Raw genomic sequence first — 19,703 nt, forward strand, 5'->3', positions numbered from 1 at the left:
CTTTCATCACTTAATGTTGACTGAAAGGAGTAGTAAAATGTATGCCTAGTAGTACAGGAAATTTCTTAATGACAAAGTTTCACACAAATAAGCATCCCTTCACATTTCCATTCATTTGCTTATTAGAATATTTTAAAATAAGATTTCAATAAATATATATTGAAAATAATTTTCATATAATATTTTCTGATCACAGTTTCAGTTCATCCAGTTCTTATCGGGTTCCCTCTACCTCCTTGACTGCCCAACTCCACATACTTTCTCTTTTTCATTAGGAAAACAAAGAAAATAGACCAAAAAAGCACCAAAAAACAATAATAATATGGTGGTATTATTTTAAGATGCTCTATGGGAACAAATCAACTATCATCTAACAACCTGTAATTCTTATAATGCCATTCGCAAATTATCAATCTCAATTTGTATCCATATGCAGCAGTTATTGGCAATGATTGCTTAATAATTTATTTTAATTGATGCTTACAACTCTCAAAGTTTCTAACACTTTCATATACTGTCTGTCCACAGAAATGTAACCTGGAATAGCTTAGCTATCCCAGATACACACTGCTCCCCAGAGCTAGAAGAAGGCTATCAGTGCCCCCCAGGATTTAAATGCATGGACTTGGAAGACCTGGGACTTAGCAGGCAAGAGCTGGGCTACAGTGGCTTTAATGAGATAGGTCTGTCTTACTGGTAATATATATTTTCAATTTCTGTTATAATGTTTATGAAATGAAAAATATAATTGTGTGACTAATATTTCATTTTATGACTATAAGTAGTATAAAAAACATAAATGAAAAATTGAATTATATGCATATGTATAATATATTTTACCCTACAAGCTATGATATGCAGACTCTGTGTCAATTATCTATCTATGCATAGTTAGTGGTCTCTCATTTTAAGCTATTATTTTTGTTTGTAGCATTTAAAGTATTTTCTTCTTGATTAGGATTCAGAGTTGCTAATTTTAAGACAAGTAAGATTTTATTTTCTTACACTTGTAGGAACCAATAGCTAAGGTAAGTCTAAAAATGTGCAGCATTACATATTTGCAACTACAGAGAGCTGAAAATTAACTGGAACAGAAAATAGCTTAAATACATTAAATACTTATGGATATGCCCCATCTGTGTAACCCATAGATGGGAAATGCTAATCCATGAACATAAGATGCTAATGTGTATATTTCTCTTTGTCTTTTCTATTAAGTGCTGAAATATGTCATGGTTTACCTAACATTACTCTGTTTATTATAACTTCATCCCAGCTATACATATTTAATTATTAAAACAATATTAGGTTCTACACAATAATTTTGGGCATTGAGAATTCTTATTGAAATAATTTTCAATAATGAATGAGATTACCTTATTTTGAAAGCCAAATTTATTTCTTGATTTGATGAGGGAAACTGAAATGGGGGATTTTATAATTAAGGAGGAGTATGGATAAGTTCACAGATGTTTCAGGATGGTATATGAAAATCAGGACTATGAACTAGAGTTTCAGGAAAGATCTGTGAAAGCTTTATATTGTTAAGGAATTTAACTAAGTGACACAGTTACAGCCCTCTGACAGAGTATAACACAGAAGTAGACTGAAAAGGACATCATGGTACCTCTTTTTAAGTCAATTTTGCAAGTAACATCTCTAAATATTGTTCTTATATTTTAATATGCCTTCAACTTGACTTCTGACATTGTAGCTAGATAGCATCCATTAACTCATTTTATTTGACCAAATGATATATTTTCTTATTTCACAAAAATCTAGAAGTCAACTGATACTGTAAATGTGTCCTAAGTTAATCCATTCTCAAAACCAATCTTAAAACTCTGTCCTGTGTTTCACAGTCATAGGCTTCTTAGGGAAACATTGGCTTCTGATAGTAAGCAATAATCTACAGATATTGTGAGATGTGAGATGCACATATTTGGATAGGCAGCATGAGACATTAGTCTAATGATTCCACTGGGCAGACTAGAATGCAGGACTATAGCTCATACCTTTAATAGATGTGGTCACATCTCCTGTAAAGAGTGACCATAATTCAAGGGCTCATCCATATTTGAATGATCTTTATGGCACATTGCTCAAATGAATCATACCCTATTTTAAATGCATCAGTTGTTTCCAAAGTCAAAGTTCAATTGTGTACAAGTTAGATCATCTTTCTGTACAATGACATACAAATAACTTAATGAATAAAAATCATAATCTCTCTTCATGAAAGAATTCTTCCTTATTAAAAGTTCTGGGTGAGGGAATTGAGGGGGAGCTTGAGAAGATCAGTTTTAGGAGGTTGATTCCCAAAGGCAGTAGGCTCCCATTAAAACAGGCTTTTTGTTCTTGTTTTCTGTACCCGTCTGTAAGATATAAGCTCTTTGAAAACAGGAAGTGCATCTTTTCATGTTTCTGTCTCCAGGGCCTTTGCAATGTCTTAGTGAGTCCTTCATAAATATTGAATTAGGTTATTGTCTGGTTGTTCTTTTCCTTGAATGTATCTGATTTGTTGTTGGTAGCCCCTATGACTTCTATTTTTATGAACACTTAATTGGATCTGATTGTTTCTTTTGCTAAAGGATAATTGAAATCATTGCCATTGTTGGACTATTGATTAGATGATAACATGTTGACTTAGTATGATAATCAAAAACTTTTAGGCCTGGGAGATAGCTCAGTGAGTAAGAGTGCTTCATCTGAATACAAGTGACATGAGTTCAAATCTGCAAGACTCACAGATAGCTATTTTCTATTATCCCAAAAATCAGTGGTATGAGACAAACAAATCAAGAGCTTTTGGCTAGCTATCCTAGCAGAAAATTGCAGCTTCTTATTTACTGAGAGTCTTCCTCAAACAGTGATAAAGGAAGACATCCAAAGTTCAACTCTGGCCTTCACACATGTATATACACCAAACACAAAAAATGATTGATAAATTAATTAAAAAGTAAATATTCATACTAGATTAGGCTGAAGTGGAAAACTTCTTCCTGATAAACTGCTGTATTTTAGGAGACTGATGTTCACTTCCTTCTGAAAAAAAAAGATAGTGATTCTTGCAAAATTAGTTGTGGAAATTTTAGATATGTCTGACCATCTCTATATGTATTCATCAGCTAAAACTATTCTCAACAACAAAAGAAATTCAGGGGGAATCAATATCCCTGACTTCAAGCAATACTACAGAGCAATAGTGTTAAAAACTGCGTGGTATTGGCACAGTGACAGACAAGTGGACCAATGGAATAGAATTTAAGATCCAGAAATGAACGCACACACCTATGGTCACTTGATCTTCAACAAAGGAGCCAAAAACATCCAGTGGGAAAAAGATAGCCTTTTCAACAAATGGTGCTGGTTAAATTGGAGGTCAGCATGCAGAAGAATGCGAATCGATCCATTCTTATCTCCTTGTACTAAGCTCAACTCCAAGTGGATCAAGGACCTCCATATAAAACCTGACACACTGAAACTAATAGAAAAGAAACTGGGAAAGACCCTTGAGGACATAGGCACAGGGAAAAAGTTCCTGAAGAGAACACCAATAGCTTACACTCTAAGATCAAGAATTGACAAATGGGACCTCATAAAATTACAAAGTTTCTGTAAGGCAAAGAACACTGTCAAAAGGACAAAACGTCAACCAACAGATTGGGAAAGGATCTTCACCAACCCTAAATCCAACAGAGGGCTAATATCTAATATATACAAAGAACTCAAGAACGTAGACACCAGAGAACCAAATAACCCTATTAAAAAGTGGAGTATGGAGCTAAACAAAGAATTTTCCCATGAAGAACTTCGGATGGCTGAGTAGCACCTTAAGAAATGTTAAACATCATTAGTCATTAGGGAAATGCAAATCAAATCAACCCTGAGATTTCACCTCACACCAGTCAAAATGGCTAAGGTTAAAAACTCAGGAGACAGCAGGTGTTGGGGAGGATGTGGAGATAGAGGAACACTCCTCCACTGCTGGTGGGATTACAACCACTTTGGAAATCAGTCTGATGGTTCCTCAGAAATCTGGGCATGACACTTCCAGAGGACCCTGCTATACCATTGCTGGGCATATACCCATAGGATTCCCTGGCATGCAATAAAGACACATGCTCCACTATGTTCATAGCAGCCTTGTTTGTAATAGCCAGAAGCTGAAAAGAACCCAGGTATCCCTCAACAGAGGAATGGATACCAAAAATGTGGTATATTTACACAATGGAGTACTATTCAGCCATCAGAAACAATGAATTCTTGAAATTCTTAGACAAATGGATGGATCTAGAGAACATAATACTAAGTGAGGCAACCCAGTCTGAAAACATCAATCATGGTATGCACTTACTGTTAAGTGGATATTAGCCTAGAAATGTGGAATACCCAAGACATAATCCACATATTAATTGATGTCCAAGAGGAACGGAGGAGTAGTCCCTGGTTCTGGAATGACTCAGTGCAGCAGTATAGGGGAATACCAGAACATGGAAGTGGGAAGGGTTGGATGGGGGAATAGGGGGAGGAAAGAGAGCTTATGGGACCTTCGGGGAGTAGGGAGCCAGAAAAGGGGAAATCATTTGAAATGTAAATAAAAAATTTATCAAATAAAAAATAAAAAGAAACCAAGGCTACTTGGCAACATCAGAACCAAGTTCTTCTACCATAGCAAGTCCCAGATATACCCAACACACTGGAAAAACAAGAATTGTATTTAAAATCATATCTCATGATGCTGATAGAGGGTTTGAAGAACTTAGATAACTCCCTTAAAGAAATACAGAAGAACATGGGTCAACAGGTAAAAACACTTAAAGAGGAAACACAAAAATCCCTTAAAGAATTATAGGAAAACACAAACAATAAAGTGAAATGAACTGAACAAAACCATCCAGAATCTAACAGTGGAAGTAGAGACAATAAAGAAATCCCAAAGTGAGACATCTCTGGAGATAGAAAACCTCAGAAAGAATTCAAGGTTCATTGATGCAAACATCAACAACAGAATACAAGAGATAGAAGAAAAAAATCTCAGGTGCTGAAGATACCATAGAAAACATTGACTCCGTAGTCAAAGAAAATGCAAAATGCATAAAGCTGTTAACTCAAAACATCCAGGAATTGCAGGACACAATGAGAAGACCAAACCTAAGGATTATAGGTATAGACCAAGAGAGAGGATTTACATCTTAAAAGCCCAGTAAATATCTTCAACAAAATTGTAGAAGAAAACTTCCATAGAAAGAGGAAAAGATGCCCATGAACATACAAGAAGCCTTTCAGAACATAAAGTCCTCCCAGCACATAATAATCAAAACACCAAATGCACTAAACAAAGACAGAATATTAAAAGCAGTAAGGAAAAAAGGGCAAGTAACTTAAAAAGACAGACCTATCAGAATTACACCAGACTTCTCATCAGAGATGATGAAAGTTAGAAGATCCCGGGCAGATCTCATACAAAGCATAAGAGAACACAAATGCCAGCCCAGACTACTATACCCAGTAAAACTCTCAATTACCATAGATGGAGAAACCAAGATATTCCATGAAAACATCTTCCCACAAATCCAGCCCTACAAAGGATAATAGATGGAAAACGCCAACACAAGGAGGAAAAAAAACTACACCCTAGAAAAAGCAAGAAAGTAATCTTCAACAAACTCAAAAGAAGAAAAACACAGAAACATAAAAATAACATCAAAAATAACAGGAAGCTACAATCACTATTCCTTAATATTTCTTAACTTCAATGGACTCAATTCCCCAATAAAAAGACATAGACTAACAAATATTTTTCATGTAAATCTTCAGTTTTATCAGAAAATGTTTGTAATTCCACTTTCAATTAATTTAGTAATGTTTACCATTTATGGTATGTTTAGTTATGTCTACCATTTTATCTGCATTATTTTTCATGACAATCTGCAATTTTGACATGTTTTTTATATATTTCTTCTATTTTATCAGAAATGTTTTCCATGTAAATCTCTGATTTTATCACAAAATTTTTTAATTCCACCTTCAATTATTTAAGAATTGAAAATTTTTTATGTCTACCATTTTATCTATATAATATTCCATGAAATATTCAATTTTAATGTGTTTTCTGTTTATTTCTTGAATTTTATCAGAAATATTTTCCATGAAAATCTTCAATTTTACCTGAAAATGTTTATAATTCCACTTTTAATCAACTTAATTATTTTTATGCCTACCATTTTATCTGTATAATTTTCCATGAAATATTCAATATTACCATGTTTTTCTATATATTTCTTCAATTTTATCAAAAATATTTTCCATGTAAATATCTAGCTTTATCAGAAAATGTTTATAATTCCACTTTAGATCAACTGAGTAAAACTTTTATGCCTACCATTATTATATCTATATAAAATTTTTTATGATAATCTTCAATTTTAATGTTTTTCTACTTTTTCTACAATTTTATCAGAAATACTTTCCATGTAAATCTTCAGTTCTATCTTAAAATGTTTCTACTTCCTTTTCAGTTAATTTAGCAATGTTTTTTTATGTCTGCCATTTTACTCTTCAATTTTCCATGAAAATTGTCAGTTTCAATGTGTTTTTCTATATAACACATTTTCTGGTATTCTGTTTTATCAGAAATATTTTCCATGTAAATCTTTAATTTTATCATAAAATGAATTTTTTACTTCCTCTTTTCAATAAATAACATGGTTTTCCAAAAAAAAGTAATGTATGTTGTGGTCCTGAGGACAAAAATGTTTCTCTATTTGTGTAAAGGAATCAGTATGTAGATATGGAGAATCTTCTGGGATTTATGGGATATCAGGACAGAGAGCTTCTCCTATAATAGTTGGTAAAGACACTCATTAATGAGATGTAACAAGATGTCTCAATCTGCACTGAAACCTACACATATGAGCTAAAAGAAATATTTTCTCCCTCAAGTTGCTTTTGTCTTGTTTTATTACAACAGAAAAACAAACTAATCTGTAGACACTTATCTATACTTATTTGCCAAGATTAGTTGCATCCTCTTTTTTTTAAACTGCAAAGATTTTTAAAAATGAATTATATGTCTTAAATACTTTTCAGTATACTTTATATACATGGTATGATTTTTTTTATTTACCATAGAAATTACATTTTAACAGGCAATAAATTTCATTAGGAATTAAATTATATTTGAAACTCTTTTTATACATGGATGAGTGGAAAATATTGTGGCAGAATATATATTATATATAACATTCCAGAAGATATTCAGCCAACTCACAGTGACTTGTAATGAGCTTCACCTATCAACTAAGGATTTATAAAATATAAAGTAAATATTGTAAAATATGATTAGGTAGATAAAAAAAGAAAATGGAGGGTCCACTATAAGGATGTCCACATCTTGAAAAGTAAAACTTAATGCATCATTTGTATGATATATAGCATATATCATACAAGTATATGCCTACTTGCATGAGTCTACATTACAAAGCCATAATTACATACTTTGGAAATGACTTGAAAGTCAAAATGATGTTAGCTAGAGCCATGACCTTTAAAATCATCTCTGTGTGAGAAAAGTATTGAGATTAGCTCATAAATGCTTATACTTCTCCAAGAAAAGTAGGAAACTGAACAATTATATCTGAGTTTATGTAAGCTGTCTGCTTTAGTGGACTTGAAATTGATATAAGCAGGTGACTTTTTGCAGCAGAGGCTTCAGAAAGCATGGTATGCTGAGATAAATGACACTTCAATATGAATTGTGATATTGCATGCCAGGTAGGTGACTTTCAGAAATAAATTGCCTCAATTTTTCGTCTGTGACATGGATTTGCAACAGACCTGTCTTGTGGGGTTACTAGTAGAAATAACTGGGAACAACACTTAGAATATGTCTGCTACAGATGACCTACCAGAAATTGCAGTAGCAGTGGTAAAATATGAATGCATCTGTGTGTTGTTTAATGGGCAAATGGCACATTCAGGAGGAATCTTCAGGTGAACACACTTGACTGATGTTATTCCCTTAGGTTTATAGCTGTTTACTATCATTTTGTGTTTTGGAGCAAAGAAAAGGGTAGAGGCACTGATGCAAATGACCACTGCCCAAACAGATGTGACATGCAATTAGAAAAAAGCAATACCAACTCTGTCATCTTTGGGTAAGAAATCACAGCAAACACCATTTAACAGGCAATTTACTTGTCATGGTCTTTCAGGGAGAAAGTATAACATTTGATACAGCACAGCAGTACAAAGCTACACTGGGGGTGGCTTTAACTCCCAATTAATTGCATAGTCAGGTTAAAAAAAAAAAGCATGTTGAGCTTGGATGATAAAACTCACCCTAGAATATCACCCAGAAGTAGATAGACAGGGTCATGTTTTGTTACTAATCTTTAGAACTATAAGCATAATGAAGAAAAGCCAAACTTTAAAATATCCAGAATAAGTTAAATCTGATTAAAACAACTCCTATCAAAGGAAGCCCATTAGCAAGAGAAAACTACAAATTAGAAGATTCTAAAAAGGCATTTAAATAAAATGTGCTTTGTGCCATGTGTACTGTGTATAGTAAACTATTTCTGTATTCTTTAAATATAATAATCAAATATAAATCACAAAACAGGGTGTCATGTCAGTGACTAATTGTCTAATAGACAGAAGGTTTTTTTGTAATTACTATAATTATTTACTACAACCACTGTTATCATTCATTGATTGCTTATTACATAACTGACAGCTGGAGAAGGGTCATTCATTAATTGTCTTTTAATTCTCAAAACAAACACTTTTAGTATGCTTATTCCCATTCCATGAATAAGGAGAATGAAACAAGAGTTACAAGAGTCATGGTTGTTCTTCTGGGTGGTCAGGTTGAAGCACTGCTCTAGGACTACAAACTAATAAACGTTGAACTCTGTTGCAAAGAGCTCCATGGCTGTGGCTTAAGACAGCCAGTTCATGACAAAACCTTACCTTGATAATGGACATGATGTATCCTCCAATACAGCAATCTCTAGATAACTGCACCTTTTTCTCTTGTCTGAGGTCACAAGATGGGTGGAAACAAAAATGATATCCACTGAAAACCAGTGATTCCTGTGTGATCAGGTTGTTGGTCTCTGCCTCAGAGTGTAGTCCTTTAGCTCCTGTGGGACAGAAAGTTCTTATATACAGTTACCTCTCGTATCTTTACAGATTGATTCCAGGGACCCTCAAAATACCAAAATCCTCTGATACTCAGGTTGTAAATTTGTACATAACTGTCCATATTCTCAGAGCATTTTTTGTCATGTCTACATTACCCTCATTAATTATTGTTAGTAGAATATGAATGTTGTGTAAGTGGTTGTTACACCACATTTTTCTAGGAAATAATGATTAGACCAAACATATGTAAATGTTTAGTATATGTATATTTAACATGAGTCTATTTATTTGTGCATTTGAATTCAACAAATTAGCCTTCTTAATAAGATAATTCATAAAGTTTTCCTTATATACTTCTTAAAGAATCAAATGTATAAGCTACCAGTTATTAGTTTATCAGGATTCACAATGTGATTTTTGGATGCTTATACAAATTTACAGAAATGGTCTTTTATTTTTGTAATTTCTTTCTGCTACCAGTAACTAAGTTGATCATTTTAAAAACTGCAAAAATAAATTAAGGAGTAGCTGAGTCAAACAAATTTTCTGATTCTATAGAGACTTCTGGAAAATGTGGCTGTGTATACTCAGGGGTCTGGTGATCCTCTCCATAGAGAAATACTCATATTCTTACTGCTGTTTACTTTACAATGTTGTCCTTTTTTGACTTTGGTAGTATTGACCATAAGATGGACTCAGATCCCCATGATAACCATAAATCACATTAAATACTAGTGAGAAGTACCAGTTGAAGGGGCTTAAAAAGAGAGGATGGGGGCTAAGGGAGTGTGGCATGGTGGTGTGGGGGAAAGGCAGATCCTTGTCCAGGCACCTCTTCTCTCTGAGGAACCACACACACACAGGCATGGTATAGAATAGAGTTTATTCAGGGTAGAGGATGGGAGTTAGTGGTAGAGAAAGGAAGAGAGAGAGAGAGAGAGAGAGAGAGAGAGAGAGAGAGAGAGAGAGAGAGAGAGAGAGAGAGAGAGAAGAGGAGGCCAGCCATGACCACTTAGAGAGAGGGGAGAGGGGAAGCGCAAGGGGCAGAGAGGAGAGAGTATATAGGAGAGTGGAGAGAGAGCAAAGAGGGAGACTAGGGCATGTAGCCCCTTTTATAGTGGGCCGGATCTATGGGGTGGGGCATATCTGGCTATTGCCAGGTAGGTGTGGGGTGGAGCTTAGACAGAATACCAACATCCACCAATATTTGCTTAATTAAAAAAGAAAAATAAAAAGAGGTGATGGCGAACAGCATGAAGCAGGAATAGGGTCATCGCTGAGATCTGGCTGTTTCATGCTGACATTGGGGCAATGTGTCTCTGAGGAAACTATAGAAAGGGGTATAGGGATGTTTGTCCAGGCTCAGGAGGACTGGCGGCTTCCTTGCTGTCCAGGGTCTGTTTGTGGGGCCATTTGAGGATAGGTCAGGAGAACAGGTCCAGCAGAAGTTGTCTGTGTCTAGAGAAGCTGAGAGGAGATTGGAGCATCTGAAGGTTGCTTCTCTGGAGCTGTCCTGGATGTGACAATGGCCTGGACTTAACAAGATATTGGAACACATTAGTACAGGTAGGGAATAAGATTAAGTACATTTGGGAGAAAGGAAAATTTTTCTAAGATGTACAATTGAAACTCAGAGGAATCCCACCCTTTGGAAAGGTAGTAAAGTGGGAACTTGAGCAGATGTGCTCATCTGGATGGAGCCTACTTGGTCCATGATCAGTAGATCTGGGTAGTTTTCCTGTAGCTAACAAGTTTATTAAAGAGATAACAATATGAGTTAACCACATGAAGAGTCTTTAAGATGAGCCTTTGTGGATCAGAAGGAATAGGATTGAAGGTTGGATTGCATAGTGGAATATTTATTATTAGAGAAATCTATAGGAAGGCAGATGTTAGGACAGTGACAGAGCAAGAAGAGGAAATATGAAGCATTTAATGAAAACAAAGTTTAGGTAAGGAGATAACTGTCTAGCTGTCAATGTAGTCAGAAGTTTGAGGAATGAACAATAACTTAGCAGTTATATTATTAAAATGTGACAGATTCCAGTAGCCAGCAGTTCTTTGTGGTCTCTGGTCTCCATGGTGGCTTTGGCTGTCAGTCTGGCTTTCAAGCACAGAAGATGCATGGCTTTTTTTTCCGTGGAATGGATACCCATGACATGATAAATGGCTTACCTTTGTTTAGCTAAGTCATTTGATTCAAGGTATCCGGTCATGTCCACTGCACTCGTTTAGCAGCATCCTGTAACGGTGTCCATATTTTTCTTCTGAGACCTCCTGAGAAGTTGTCAGGCCTTTGGGAATTCTGTCTGTCTTAAATTTAATAACAAACTTCTGACAAGATTGAGCACAAGATAGGAGAGCTATAGTTAAGACAGGATAGGAATGGGAATCTTAAGTAGCTTTGACAGGTTGCATAGGTAGAGGAAAGTTTATTACCTTGATTAGTAAACATACTAGGATCAGAATAAGAAAGCTGGCAGCAATGGATTAAATCGTAGTGGCAGAAAATGAGTTTGTCTAGGCAGACTTAGGCTCGTTAACATCAACTTGAGCATGCTATAGGAACAAATGAGTTAAGGGTGTGGGAACACGGAATAGGTGAGGTTTAGATTCTTTCTCATTTACCAGGTTGTTAGTTTTAAAAATATATGGTTGAAGACAATTGGCGCTCACTGGGTGAAGGAGGGGTACCTGCTAGATAGAATTCCAGCATCCTGGAAGTCGATTAGCAGTGTGTTACAGCCAAGGCTAGAAATTCAGGTTGTTGTGAGAAAATCTAGGTGGCAAATGGCTAAGGAAGAACCCAACCTGGTTCCAGGATTTTCGGCGGTAAGAGGAAGAGGGAATGTGGGTTGCTTCTGAGTGTTTGGGGTGGGCACCCAAAGGAGGGCCTAAATGTCCTAAGCAGGAATGCTATCTGGAATGCCAGTCTCACGTGGGCTAGGCATGAGAGTAAACTCTTTGTTCCAAAGAGGTTGGCCAGACTTGAAAGTTAAGGGTTATTTATTATTATGGTTAATGTTTATTTAAATTTGTAATCTGGTAGAAGGAAGAACCTAACAGGCAGCACCCACATTGTGGAAGCTGGTGTAATTGGTTGTTATGTTGAGCATTCTGAACCACCTGGCTATGGGGCCTGGCCCCCCAATCCTGCTTCTCCTGCCTGTGCGCGCGGCTGCAAGACCCGCCATGGCCTGCAGTAGCAGCGACAGAGGTGGCAGGGCTCTGAGAGCAGTGGTGGCGAGACCAGGCAGAGTGCAGGATTGTGAGAGAAGCAGCAGGGTTGTGAGAGAAGCAGCAGTTAGAAGTAGTGGAGCATCTCAGCAGCTAGTGTGGAATTGACCTAATACCTGGCCAAACGTGTATTGACTGGTTTGGATCTTTTTCTCCCCCTTCTGTTGCCTGCGGCTCCCTCCCTTCTTTCTCCTCTTCCCTTCTGAGCACAACAGCAGAGGTGAGCTGGGAATTGGCTGTGGCCAGGCTGTGGCAGGCAAAGGCCCAAGAAATCTGCACTATGGCATGGCGGTGGACAGGGCAGCTGGCGGGACCATGCCAAAACCCACAGTGGTGGCTCACATGGTAGGGCAGAATGGTTTGTCAGTGGGGAAAAGTTGTAGCAGGGGAAAGGTTAGTGATTGTACAGGTGCAGAGCTGGACTTCTTGCCAGCAGTGGAAGTTGCAAGTCGTAGCCCGCACTGGCTGGGAAGTAGATTGTTTACAACCTAGCAACTGCAAGGGAAGGGTGAGATAGCTGTGCCTGGTGGGTTGGAAGAGAAAGCGCGAGGTACCTGGCGGCCAGAAACAAACAAAGGAAACTAGTAGAGGAATCGCTGCTGTCCAGCAGGGAGGTGCAGGACCTCTGTGAGGCCGTGGTTTGGCAGGGATGAGATGACCGCCACCGGCCACAGTCTACCATGCGGCAGGGACTCAGTGCCCATTGGCCTGGTGGGGGGAACTAGCAGGAGGAGAAAGGACATTTCAGGCAAACACAGTTAATTAGCAGTCCACAGATGAGGGAAAAGAGGGAAAAGTTACAGGCTTCCATCCTCAAGAAAATGCAACGGTACCCTAGAACTATGTAAACTGTTGCTCTGACCCCGTGGGGGTGGTGGTGGTGGAGTTATTAGCTTACCATCCAGGGATGGCAAGCTATGTTTCTCATCCCGGGTTTCGGCACCAATGAAAGGGCTTAAACAAAACACACGGTGTTTCTCATCTGAGTCACAGCACCAAATGAAGGAGCTTAAAAAGAGAGGATGGGGGTTAAGGGAGTGTGGCATGGTGGTGTGGGGGAAGGGCAGACCCTTGTCCAGGCACCTCTTCTCCCTGAGGGACCATACACACACAAGCATGTTATAGAATAGAGTTTATTCAGGGTAGAGGATAGGAGTTAATGGTAGAGAAAGGCAGAGAGAGAGAGAGAGAGAGAGAGAAAAAGAGAGAGAGAGAGAGAGAGAGTAAGTAGAGAAGTGGAGTAGAGGCCAGCCATGACCACGTGGAGAGACGGGGGGAGAGGAGCCCAAGGGGCAGAGAGGTGAGAGTATGTGGGAGAGTGGAGAAAGCAAAGAGGGAGAGGAGGGGCAAGTAGCCCCTTTTATAGTGGGCCAGATCTGTGAGGCTATTGCCAGGTAGGTGTGGGGTGGAGCTTAGACAGAATACCAACACCAGTGAGTTCTTTCATCACAATTAGTGTTCAGTGCAAGGATCCACCTGTGTATCTCATTGAAATAAGACTGACAATGAATCCTCACACATGGAACTAATGTTTCAGTTCTGATGCATGATGTGCTTGGTGTCTATTTTTATGATAATTTGTCTCATAGTAACTTGATATTAAATATAAATATTAAATATAGTAAAAGCAAATTATCTTGAATCAAATTATAATAGACTATAAATTACTTTCTTGATGCTGCAGCTAAAAGACTGAGTCTCAGATTTCAGTGTTGTTAAACTGTTTCCGGGTACTTTGCATGAGGCCAAACACAAACTTTACAAGTAGATAGAAAATAGAAATTGATTATACATCTATGTTTCTGCTGTATGTTTCTACTGCACTTACATTTAAAAATCCACAAAAAGGTTAAAAGCACCAAAGAAAAGCACCAAAAAGTTGTTTTCCCTGCATTTTTCATCATGCTTAGTATTACCACTACAATTACTTATTGATTTTTGTGAAGGATACATATCAAAAATAGCTGAGACAATCAAACCTAAGAATCCAAAGCATTTGTAGTTACTATTATCTGACTATACTGTATTTGCTCTCTAAGGCGCTCCATTGTTATGGGATAAGGAAAATCCAACCTATTTCTGTTGAATATGTGACAAGAGTCAGTATGAAACTCACAAAAACAGTGGCTATGGGAAAACCCTTAGAAATGTGAAGATCAAGTTGTCACCCTGCTTGAGATACCTTGTAGGAACAAGGCTTTTAAAAAACAGGAAGTCTGTGATTTACTAAATCCTCAAAGGACATCACAAACTTACTTAACTGAAGTTAGTGTTCAGCTATTATTCTAAATGTTAAAAAGTAAGTTGCTGGTAAGTATATTTTGCAAATGTAACTGAAGAAGTCACTGTTTAGGAGTTCCTGTTGAATGGGTTAGAAAATAGAGTTTCTGGAAGGAGTTTCCAGCAGACAGTGAAGGGCATGTGTAAAGGGAACACAAGGGGAGAAAGTGACAACATGATTTTCAAAATATAGTATGTATTTGTGATATCTAGTGGTTTAAAACTAGCATTTATAATCATAATCCAAATATCTCAAAATATATTTTTTAAGTTATCAAAATAATTTATTATAGTTAAATGCCTCTTAAATATACATCATATCTTCTCAAGCTAAAAGTAATATGCACTTAACCAGTTTTTTTTATTTGATATATTCTTTATTTACATTTCAAATGATGCCCCTTTCTTTGATCCACCCTCCCTGAAAGTCTCCTAAGCCCTCTTCCCTCCCCCTGTTCCCCAATCACCCCTTTTCCATTTCTCTATCTTGGTATTCCCCTACACTGCTGCACTGAGCCTTTCCAGGACCAGGGGCCTTTCCCTTCTTCTTGGGCATCACTTGATATTTCTTGGGTATTCCGAGCATCTGGGCTAATATCCACTTATCAGTGAGTGCATACCATACGTGTTCTTTTGTGATTGGGTCGCCTCACTCAGGATGACAGTCTCCAGTTCCACCCACTTGCCCAAGAATTTCATGAATTCATTGTTTTTAATAGCTGAGTAGTATTCCATAGTGTAAATATACCACATTTTCTGTAACCATTCCTCCATTGAGGGATATCTGGGTTCTTTCCAGCTTTTGGTTATTATAAATAGGACTGCTATGAACAAGAAACTGGGGAAGAGCCTTGAGCACATGGGCACAGGGAAAAATTTCCTAAACAGAACAACAATAGCTTATGCTCTAAGATCAAGAATTGACAAATGGGACCTCATAAAATTACAGTTTCTGTAAGGTAAAGGACACTGTCAAAAGGACAAAATGGGAACCAACAAATTGGAAAAAAGATCTTTACTAACCCTGCATCTGACAGAGGGCTAATATCCATTATATACAAAGAACTCAAGAAGGTAGACCCCAGAGAGCCAAATAACCCTATTAAAAATGGGGTACAGAGCTAAACAAAGAATTTTCACTTGATGACTATCAAATGGCTGAGAAGCACCTAAAAAAAATGTTCAACATCCTAAGTCATCAGGGAAATGCAAATCAAAACAACCCTGAGATTTCACCTCATAACAGTCAGAATGGCTAAGATCAAAAACTCAGGAGAAAACAGGTATTGGCGAGGATGTGGAGAAAGAGAAACTCCTCCACTGCTGGTGGGGTTGCAAGCTGGTACAACTACTCTGGAAATCAGTCTGGCAGTTCCTCAGAAAACTGGGCATGATACTACCGGAGCACCCTGCTATACCCTTCCTGGGTATATCTACCTAGAGGATTCACTGGCATGTAATAAAATATCATTTTTTTAAATTTAATCATTTATTTATTTATCTATTTATTTATTTGTTTGTTTGTTTGTCTGTTTTCTCCCTCCTGGTCCACCCTTTGATTGCTATACATTTCATACTTCCTCTCTGCCCCCTTTCTTCACAAGGATGTCCCCTTCCCTACGCTGACCCTACCTCACCTCTAATCTCCCTGGGGCCAACAGATTAGGCGTATCTTCTCTGACTGAACCCAGACCTGGAAGCCCTCTGCTGTATATGTGTTGGGGACCTCATATCAGCTGGTATATGCTGCCTGGTTGGTGATGCAGTCAGTGTCTGAGAGATCTTGTGGGTCCAGGTTAATTGAGACTGCTGGTCCCCCTATAGCTTCCTCCTCAGCTTCCTCCAGCTTTTGCCTAATTCAACCACAGGGGTCAGCAGCTTCTATCCAATGGTTGGGTGCAAATATCTGCATCTGTCTCTTTCTGCTGCTAGTTGGGTCTTTCAGAGGGCAGTCATGATAGGTCCCTTTTTGTGAGCATTCCATAGCCTCAGTAATAGTGTCAGGCCTCAGGGGGCCTCCCCTTGAGCTGGATACCACTTTGGACCTGTCGCTGGACCTTCTTTTCCTCAGGCTCTTCTCCATTTCCATTTTTGCAGTTCTTTCAGACAGGATCAATTGTGAGTCAGAGTTTTGAGTGTGGGATGGTGACCCCATCCCTCACTTGATGCCCTGTCTTTCTGCAGGAGGTGGACTTTAGAATTTCCATCTCCCCACTAAGGTCTTCATCTAAGGTCCCTCCCTTTGAGTCCTGAGAGTCTCTCACCCTCCAGGTCTCTGGTACATTCTGGAGGGTCCATCCCCTCAACCTCCTACCTCCTGAGGTTGCCCATTTCCATTCTTTCTGCTGGCCCTCAGGGCTTCAGTCCATATTTTAAATAGAATATATAATAAACACTGGCATATATAATTTCCTCCATCCTTTCTCTCACTTTTAATTCCTTTCATCTATCTGTTTTGTAAATGTCATAATTTTAAACACAAAATGCTGTTAATTTTATTCTCACTGAGAGACATTTAAGTGGCCTTCAATACCAAGTATACTAATACTGACTACACTAATACTGACTAAACCAATTCTGGGTTGAGAATATGTGAATACTCTTATGCACATGCAGAAGCACTGTTTAAAATAGATGCCTCTATAAGAAGACCAGCAGTCTTAAATAACTCAGACTCCTGAGATCTCTCAGACTCTGAACCATCAACTCGGCAACATGTACTAGCTGGACATGTACACCAGAGGACTGCCTGGCCTAGCATCAGTGGGAAAAGTGCCTAACCCTTTAGAGACTTGAGGTTCCAGGGATTGGTCCCTGGCAGGGGAGGGGAGAGGAGGAATGGGATGAGGAACTGTGGAAGGGCAGGTCAGGAAGACTGTAATGACTGTACTGTAAAAAAATAAAAGTACTTTTTAAAAAAGTATTTGGGGGGAGCACCTAGCATCACAGAGACTTGAAGTGCCAGGGTGAGGGGATACCCAGAGGAGAAACAGGGGAAGGGATGGATTGTGGGAGGGTATGACTGGGAGGGGACAGTGAGCAGGATGTAAAGTGTTTACATAAAAAAAATTAAATTAAATTAAAAATATTCCCTCACAAACACACCCAGAGGTAGTCTTTATTGGTTACCCAGGCATTTCTCAACCCAATCAAGTTAATAGTCAAGGTAAATCTTCACACAGGCTACATACACACTGGTCTCTGAAAACTAAATTACATTTAATTGTCTCTCTTCTGCTGGATTATAACAGTTCACAGTTCATCATACTTACACCCCTCTCCCTCTCCCTCTCCCTCTCCCTCTCCCTCTCCCTCTCCCTCTCCCTCTCCCTCTCCCTCTCCCTCTCCCTCTCCCTCTCCCTCTCCCTCTCCCTCTCCTTCTCCCTCTCCCTCTCCCTCTCCCTCTCCCTCTCCTTCTCCTTCTCCCTCTCCCCTCCCCCTCTCCTTCCTCCCTCTTTCCCTCTCCCTCTCCCTCTCTCTCTTTTTCTTTCTCTCTCTGTCTCTCCCCCTCACTCTACCCCCATTGTTTTCTCCATTAGCTATTTAGAAAGCAGTACTAACAAGTAAGAACAAATGGTGATTTTCTCCTTGGATTAAAAAGAATATCATGAGTTAATTTTTGTTGTTGGTAGCTGACTTTTACAAAACTTTGTAAGATTAAAACAGATGATGCCAGAAGGAACCGAAATTGTGTCAAAGTAATGGATGAGACCTCTTTCATAATGCCATCAGGTGTCTTAGCCACACTTCATTTTAACCTATGGGCAGACACCTGGAGGGGCTAATTAGCTTGCATCTGTCTGTGATTAGACTACAAAGACTGAAGAGAAAATCACTGTCATAAAGTAGAGAGCACTTGCTGGATGGCGAAGAAAGGACAAGAACAGCTGGTGGGAAAATAAGAACAGATCTTCACACAATGTGTGGGAGAACCCTGGGCTACTAAGTATCTGAAAGAAAAGAAGAAATTCAGAGGTGGCAGCAGACTGTGTGCAAGATATGCAAATAATTATGAATGGCTGTGAATGTAATGCCCACTCACCATTGCATGAAAAAAAGGGAAATAAATATGACTACACAGCCCACATTGTGCCAAGCCCACATTGTGCCAAGCATGGGGAAAGGGAAGGTTCCTAAGTGGGTTGACAATACTCAAGCCTATCTATTAGTGTGTTAGAGCCTGCAGTTCATTGGCATTTTGGCATCAATGAATTTATAAATTTATCCATAGTCTGTATTTTTACATGTGGAAGTTTTATGCTTTTTGCTAGTTGATCTCTCTTGTAGAAATTTATATCATCGAGAAACAATGAATGAATGGACAGGAAACATTTTATTAGAACCAGGAACTGAGGTTGTAGAAAGTACATCCATTAAGACAAAGGATAGTAAATACATTGATCATAGCAGAAAAAAATTTAAAATTATAGCTAAAATAAAATAAAAGATTGTTAAAAACAAAATATATCCTGTAATATAAGGCTTATGTAACTAATAAGCTATTTAAAATATTCTAGTATTACTATTGTAGTACTTCTTTGTTCTTTTTTCTTAAACAAAGAGGAGTCTATTAAAATATTACCCGATATCAATTTTATTCCTTGAGTAATAATAAGTTCTGTATTTATCATTTAGTGATCTACCTAACAGTTGGCATACATTCACAATGCTCAGAATGCAAATCAGCAAGATGGCTCAGTGTGTGACAGTGCTTGCTTCAAAGCCTGATGACTTATTTGGTCCCCAGGACTCACATGGTGGAGGGAGAGAAACAACTCCCACGAATTGGTTTTTTTTTTTAATTTGACCTCCACACATGTGCTGTGGAACATACCCCCCCCCCCCACACACACACACATGCACTCACACATCAATTTTTCAGTCAATGTAATAAAAGTCTGCAAAAAGAATATTCACACAATTGAATTGATGAAAACCAGCAAAAGTTATAGAATTATAAAACCTATAAGCCATTTTATTCTTGCTAGTAAAATTTTGGCCAACTTGTTACTAAATTATATAGAACCACACTGAAA

The 19,703-nt window shown here is 38.0% G+C and overlaps 1 protein-coding gene across 2 annotated transcripts in view; it reads left to right on the forward strand.

The window, feature by feature from the left end:
- Nalcn (sodium leak channel, non-selective) overlaps positions 1 to 19,703 on the forward strand; it is a 293,583-nt gene that overhangs the window by 24,034 nt on the left and 249,846 nt on the right. For both annotated transcript variants that reach the window (XM_052190478.1, XM_052190479.1), the window contains exon 6: positions 529 to 683. In XM_052190478.1, coding sequence (XP_052046438.1) covers positions 529 to 683 — 155 coding nt within the window. The remainder of the gene's footprint in view (positions 1 to 528; positions 684 to 19,703) is intronic.

The sequence above is a fragment of the Apodemus sylvaticus genome, chromosome 8, assembly GCF_947179515.1.
Source record: "Apodemus sylvaticus chromosome 8, mApoSyl1.1, whole genome shotgun sequence".
Lineage (NCBI taxonomy): Eukaryota > Metazoa > Chordata > Mammalia > Rodentia > Muridae > Apodemus > Apodemus sylvaticus.